The following is a 7,003-nucleotide window of genomic DNA, read 5'->3' on the forward strand; positions in this document are numbered from 1 at the left end:
CCGGGCGGGCCCAGCAGGCCCCGGCGCGCGTTTCCCGGCGCGCCCCGCGGCGGATTGTACACAATCATCATGGCCGCCGCCTCCGCCGCCGCCGGTGGTAGGAGCGCGGGGCCCGGGGGCTGCGGGGGCTGCGGGGGAGGCCGGGGCGGGGGCTGACCTGGGCGGGCCGCGGGCGGCGGGGAGGGGGGGGGGCGCTGCGGGGCCGGGGCCGCTTCCCGCGGGCCGGGACCTTCTTCTCCGCTCGCCCGCAGGTGCCGAGGAGCCGGGCATGAAGGCGGAGGAGCTGCCGCGGGGCTGCGGCGGGGAGGACGGCCCGGAGGACGGCCCGGCGGCGGCGCGGGGGTCCCCGGAGGGCGAGGGGGGCCGGGATCCCACGCAGGCGTCCGTCAGCAACGGCGGCGAGGCGGAGGGCGGGAGGGAGCTGGTGGAGCTGAAGGTGATCTGGAACAAGAACAAGTACGACGTGAAGTTCTGCCTGGACAGCACGGGGGCCGAGCTGAAGCAGAAGATCCACGCGCTGACAGGTCTGTCGCGGCTCCCCCGCCTCCCCCTTCCCCTGGTGCTGCCGGGGGTCTCCTGTAACCCTTCTCCTTGCCTCTTAGGCCTCCCACCAGCTATGCAGAAAGTTATGTTCAAGGGACTCCTGCCAGAGGAGAAAACGTTGCGGGAAATCAAAGTAACAAACGGAGCAAAAATCATGGTTGTTGGATCTACTATCAACGATGTTTTAGCAGTAAATACACCTAAAGAAGCTGCTCAACAGGAGGTCAAAGCTGAAGAAAATAAAAAGGAGCCGCTTTGCAGACAAAAGGTTATTGATGTCTCAGTAATTCATGGTGTGGGGGAGCTGTGGGGTTTCCTTGGCTCTCTGTGACCCTCTGCAGCCACCTGTGGGTCCTGCTCCTCCTCAGAGCAGGCTGGGGGTTCTTTTCTCACAGCAAAGCGATAGAAAAGTGCTGTGGTGAGGGGCTCTAGCAGCAGAAACACGTTTAGGCTCTACAAGGCATCACTTTTGCTGGTGTTGGGCACAGACTGGCATGTCAGACAAGAAATGGTAAAAAATAGAAGTATTTCATTGTTGCTAGCTCAAACATAGTCTAGATTAATTCTGTCCAAAAGCTAACTAGTTTTAATTGGCCTGAAATAATTTGGTCTCCAAAACATGCTTTTAAAATGAGCACCCAGCAAGCAGTTCCTTCAGCTGTCCCAGCACTGAAGGAACATGGATGCTGAACATTTCTGTCACACTTTGGAGTGCTGCATCCCAGCAGGGGATTTTCAGCTCAAGGTGCTGCCAGCCCCAAACCTTCCCCAGAGTAAATTTGATTAAAAATTAAACGGTGTATTATTGAACTGCATTTGTCAAGCATGCCTTTGTATTCCTGTGGTTTGTCACAGTTCACGTTCACTGCCAGTTCCATCCTGGTTTAGAGGTGCTCAGCACAGTGCAGGCTGTCACTGTGGTGGTGGCAGTTGCTGCTGCTCTGACCTGCCCTGGGCTCTTGCTGTGTTGTGCTGCCAGAGCTGGAGGTTGCTGCTGTTCCCGGGATAGAAGACTTGGCAGCTAAAAAGCTGCCTTGCCAAATGCTAACAGTGTGATTCAGCATGTGCCATAATGAAGTGGAGATCTGGGCTCTTTAATTTTTTATAGATATATATTATGTACATCCTCAAAGGGATGTTGCTCTTTGCATTAGATCGGGGGTTTGTTCCTTTATACAGTTTCTTTGCACTGACACTGAAAGTGCTCAGTTAACTTTGGAAATTAACTATTTCCAGTGTGGTAAATGACTGTGAATGGTCCTTAGCTGTCTCCTGGTGGTACTGGAGTAGGGTAAAGGGTGCAGCTGGGACTAAACTGAAAAGTTCTGTTGTGATTCTGTGAATTTTCATTTCTGTTTTTGTGTTGTAGCAACACAGAAAAGTATTGGATAAAGGAAAACCTGACGACGTGATGCCTTCTGTTAAAGGTGTTCAGGTGGGTGCATGAGTCCGGAGAAATTGTCGTAATCAGAAGAGAGAGATGGGTTTTGTGGTGTGAGACCTTTCTTGGCTTGTTCAGCCCTTCCTGGCTGTTATAGTAGAAAACTGGAAAGATGAATCATCCTTGTGCTTAAAAATAAAGAGGATACAGCTTTCCTGTTTGTCCTGGTTCTGTCTGGGATAGAGCTGATTCTCTTCTTAGCAGCTAGACTGGAGCTGCGTTTTGGCTTCAGTATGGGATTTGGTATGAGAAGAATGCTGATAATACAGGGATGTTTTCAGTTGCTGCTAAGGGATCAAGGACTTTCCACCTCCCCTGCTCTGCGTGGGTGCACCAGGAGCTGGGAGGGATCATAGCCTGAGCAGTGGACCCAGATGGGCCAGTGGGATATTCCATATGCCATGGAATGCCGTGCCACTCCAACACCATGCTCAGTGTGTAGATGAGGGTTGGCTGGAAGCTCCCTCTCCCTCCCGGGCTTGTGATACTGGAAGGTTTCTCTCCTCTGGGATCACTAACCAGGGACGGGACGGGCAGCGGGTGCCCGTACATCACTTGTTTGTGTATTCCATTATTCTTATTACTGTTCTATTTTATTTCCTTTATTAAATTGCCTTTATCTCAACCCACAGGTCTCTTTCCCTTTCTGGCTCTCTCCCCGGGAGGGTGGGGGAGGATGAGGGAGCACTGTGTGGTATCTGGGGGCCTGCTGGGGTAAAGCTCAACACTGTTCAAGTCCTTCACTGTCCCTCACTGTGTTGCCTCTGCAGGAGCGCCTGCCAACAGTGCCATTGTCTGGCATGTACAACAAGTCAGGGGGGAAAGTAAGACTGACCTTTAAACTTGAGCAAGACCAGCTGTGGATTGGTACAAAAGGTGAGCAACTCTAGAACTCTGAGGTGAATGATGGATAATTGGGCTACATGTCAATTGTGTGGCCTAGAAATGTCTTCTGGTGTGACTCAGTTGTGCTCAGGGAATAGTGTTGGGATTGGAATCCATAAAAACTAAGCTTTGCTTCTGCTTCTCAAATGCCATTCTCCCAGATCATTGAATATTACTGGGTGTTTCACTTCTGCTTTTGAAAAGCTTGAGTTCAGCTGTGCCAGCAGTCAGATGTTCTAATCTGTTTTTCATAGTACCAAATGTAAATGATAATATTTGGCATTTCTAGCATATCTTAGTAGCACTTCATAAACATTGGTTTGATGCCAACATCAGGCAGAGGCTCAGTGACTTGGCTGGGATTCGAAAGAGAATCTTAGAGCCAGGATTAAAGCCAGGAGTGCTGGCATCTTTCTCTTCCAACCAGCAGTAGTCGGGTGTCTTGTTTCAGTGATGCACAACTGCAGAAACCATGGCATGTGCTGCTGTGCAGAGGATCAGGTTACTGTCCTGAACTGTCCAGGAGGAACTGGAATTGCTGCTGAGAACATCTCAATAACCCCCTGCCTCCAAAGGATGCTGAGCTCCTTGAGTTTGACCAAGATGGGGCAATATTCTAGTGATGAGCAAGAGAAACAGAAGTGCTTGTTCACTGTCCCAGTAAAGTAACCTAATTGGATGGTGATGTTGGCTTTGGATGACACCTCCAGCTGCTGTGTTATTTCCAAAGTAAGCAGAAATCTTGGAAGTTTTTGATCTTTCCTTTGTAGGACAGACTTGACTGTGAAGGTATTTTTGGCTTTCAGACTTCTCTGGGTACTAGTTGCAGTGATTTTTCTCCCAGGCTAAGTGATGGAGTGAGACACTGTTCTTTTTTCTCTGTAGGTTGGGGCAGCCAGATCTTTTTGTTATTGACAATGTGTTCTAAACACATTATTACTATTTAGGTAATTTGTCTTCTTCCTTCACCTTCTAGATGAGTTTCAGGTTTAGTACTTCTAAAGTGTTCTAGCTGTGAAATTTGATTTTTCTTGTAGTCATCTGTTTTCCACCTGTTCCCCTACTTCTCCACATTAGCAGCAGCTTGCTTCCTCTAGGGAATGGCTGTAGTTGCTGGCTGTTGTTGGGAGAAACTCCTGCCTGCTCCAAGGAATCCATGGCAGATGCCAGCATGTAAGAGCTAGAATGAAACCAACTGTGTGTTAACGGGGTTTTTCCCTTGCTAGTCCTGGACAGTTGAAACTGGTGCTTCCTCCCCCAGCCTCCCAGTGCTGCACGATCACTGGACATGTCTGTGCTCTGAGGTCTGGTGTGGGTTGGTGTGTCTCTGTGCCATTTTCACAGAGGCATTGATAATAAGAGTTTGTCTATTGCTGGATGTAGGGAAGAGGAAGTGACTTGCAGGATGCTGGACAAGAGAGCAAAGTAAGATCTTACTGAATGAATGTCAGGAGTCTGACTGGGGTAGTTCAGAGTCACGTTAGTTACAGCCCTGAAGTACAGATTATTTGTCTTTACATCACCAAGTTTATCTCCTTCTGTGCCTTTTCTAGGTAGGTGGTGTTGTTTTTTTCAAAGATCACAGAAGTTAGGTATATCTAAGGAGCTCATAGTTGAGTGTCTCCTTTGTAGAGTGTTTGTGGCTTCCTTTGTCTTAAATCCCAGGAGGTAATTTTAAGCAGACACAGAAAACTGGAACTGAAAGGAAGGATCTTGGAGTTAAGTCTTCAGAAAGAAGTGAGGACAGAACTGAGAGAGCAAAGTCTGCCATGAGCCACATGGTCATTCATGTTGGTTGCCCCAACCTGGCTGACATTGCTCTGTCATGTCATTGTAGCCATCTTTTGGGTTTGTTTTTTCAGTTTTTGTTTCTCTCCCTGTTTGCTCATTAGTATTTTCTTCCCTGTGCTTTTATAGTAACAGTTGAACCCTGCCTCAGGGGGAAGCCAGGAATAGGCTGTCACAGAGGGAGTTAGCCTGTCTTTTTTCAGCCTTGTCATTTTGTAGAGCTTAGTACAATCCTTGCTAGTCAGTCCTGAATGTTCTTATGCCTGGACCAGCTTTCCCTGTGGTGAGTAATCCTGCTGGTCTGGGTGGAGTTTCTTGTGGGGAAGCATTAGGTACAGCCAGGGTTTTCCCCTCACTCCCTTTAGGCCTGGATCAGGAACACTGTGATTCAGAGACATAAAGTGCAAGGAACTGTGGGATCCACTTCTGGATTCCTTTAAATGCTGAGTATGTCAGCTGTGGGGTGTGTGCTGGTGTGCCTGCTGGGTCCTCAGCAGCAGGTATGCAAAGTTCACCCAAGGAGAAGCCTACTGGCCTGAGGAGCTTTTGGAAGTGCTGGAGGTAGTGTTGGAAATTAATATGAAACGCTGCTTCCTCATGGATCAGAAATAATGCTTTGATCAATTTTAATGTAGAGAGAACAGAAAAATTACCCATGGGGTCCATTAAAAATGTGGTGAGTGAACCTATTGAAGGACATGAGGATTATCACATGATGGTAAGTAATGTCTCTACTTTAATAATATCCAGTCTAATTACCTCATGCAAACCCACAGAAGTAAGGCTTTTCAAATGGAGCAAGTTGGAGCTGGTGGTGATACCAGCCTCCTGTGTTGTGGAAGGTGGGAATGTGGACATGGTCTGCTGTCACAGTGGGAATGCTTTGGGTGGCATGTTGAATATCTGCTACTTGTCAAAATCTGGGCTGGTTTCACACGAACATGAAGTGCTTGAGCATTATTTCCTATCTTCTGTCTTAGGACAGTGTTAAAAGAGTATGTATACTAACAATATAGCTCATGATTTATTAATGTCAGTGATATTTTCCTATATCTGGTTTTATCTCTAGTTTCTGTTGTATTTCTATAAACAAGAGGCCTTGCTGGTGGTTAAAAAAATAGTGATTTGATGCTGTAATGTTTTTTCCCATATGTAATTTTCTGAAAAATTGTTATTGGGTCTAGGAAAGTAACACATGGAAGAAGAGAGCAGTGCTAGTTCTACTAAATTTTTGGATGTTTCTTATAGTCTGTGGGGTTTTTTTGAGGGCTTGGTTTCCAAAGTGCAGTAACTAACTTTTAATGTTGAAGTAAGTTCCTTATATAAGTCTGTTTCCTTCTTTAGGGGGAGAAGGGAGAAATGTTTTAGCTTAAAGTTACTGTCTGTATGAGCACACTGATCTTTGTCCAAGTACTTGATTTTTGATCACCTGTGTAAGAAAATCTCATCTTCAGAACACGCTACAATAAACTCTTACCCTAAAGCAAGGATAGAGGTTATTTTGCTACAGTGTTCCTCCCCTATGGATACTGCCATAAGTTGAGAATAGGACATTATGTCTAGATATGAAATTCTATAAAATGTGCTGACTATGAAAACTTGGTTATCACCTCCTTCAGCTCCTGTTTGGCTTCTCAGATCTGTACATTCTGGGCATTTCTTTAGAGAGTTTGAGTTATGCTCCAGATTAGGTCTTCCAGAATAATTCCCTGATGTTCTTGAAACTGGCCAAGGTTTTCGTTGCTGCTCTGATGCTGTCGGAGCTCGTTGTTTCAATGGGTCCTTTGCAGTTCTTGCTCCTCTGAGGAACACTTTTTCAGTTGCTCCCAGATAACCTGGTGTGCCCCCAGTGTTTGCAGGAGGCTGTGGGTTGTCAGCCTGGCCTGACCTTGCATGGGTTGAGCTGTGTCTGTCCTGTGTGAGCTGTTCTGTGTCCCCCTGGTAAATGTTGTCGTTTTAACTTTGCAGGCGTTTCAGCTGGGCCCAACAGAAGCCTCTTACTACTGGGTGTACTGGGTGCCCACTCAATATGTTGATGCAATCAAAGACACGGTGCTGGGAAAGTGGCAGTATTTTTGAAAGCACGTTCACCTCTGGCACAGGAAAATGACACAAAGCTAAGGACACTGCTGGGAGAGGCCTCCAACATCCCTGGATGTGATAGTCCTGGAACTTATTAATAAAACCTGATAAACGAGGCACTGACGGAAGCCAGAGGTGATGTTCTTTCACCATTAGTTTACTTTTAAATTAAAAATTTCACCATCCCTTTTCTGCAGTCAGCTTCAACCATATTTAAAGCAAATACAATGGAAATCAATAAATCTTAATTCACAAAATATTGTG

General features: G+C 46.9%; 1 protein-coding gene across 2 annotated transcripts; it reads left to right on the top strand.

Moving 5' to 3' along the window:
* The first annotated feature begins 11 nt into the window (after window positions 1–11).
* Window positions 12–6,996, top strand: UBFD1 (ubiquitin family domain containing 1). Of its 2 annotated transcripts, XM_051632277.1 has the most exons (7): window positions 16–97; window positions 252–524; window positions 603–811; window positions 1,913–1,978; window positions 2,755–2,860; window positions 5,293–5,375; window positions 6,626–6,996. In XM_051632277.1, exons 1-7 carry the CDS (start codon window positions 70–72, stop codon window positions 6,734–6,736), a joined length of 876 nt encoding a protein of 291 aa, XP_051488237.1. In that variant the 5' UTR covers window positions 16–69; the 3' UTR covers window positions 6,737–6,996. The 2 variants fall into 2 exon arrangements, with proteins under 2 accessions (XP_051488236.1, XP_051488237.1); XM_051632276.1 differs by lacking the exons at window positions 5,293–5,375; window positions 6,626–6,996 and adding an exon at window positions 3,321–5,283 and having other exon boundaries at window positions 12–97.
* The last annotated feature ends 7 nt before the right edge of the window (window positions 6,997–7,003 follow it).

Source organism: Apus apus, chromosome 14, assembly GCF_020740795.1.
Source record: "Apus apus isolate bApuApu2 chromosome 14, bApuApu2.pri.cur, whole genome shotgun sequence".
Classification (NCBI taxonomy): domain Eukaryota; kingdom Metazoa; phylum Chordata; class Aves; order Apodiformes; family Apodidae; genus Apus; species Apus apus.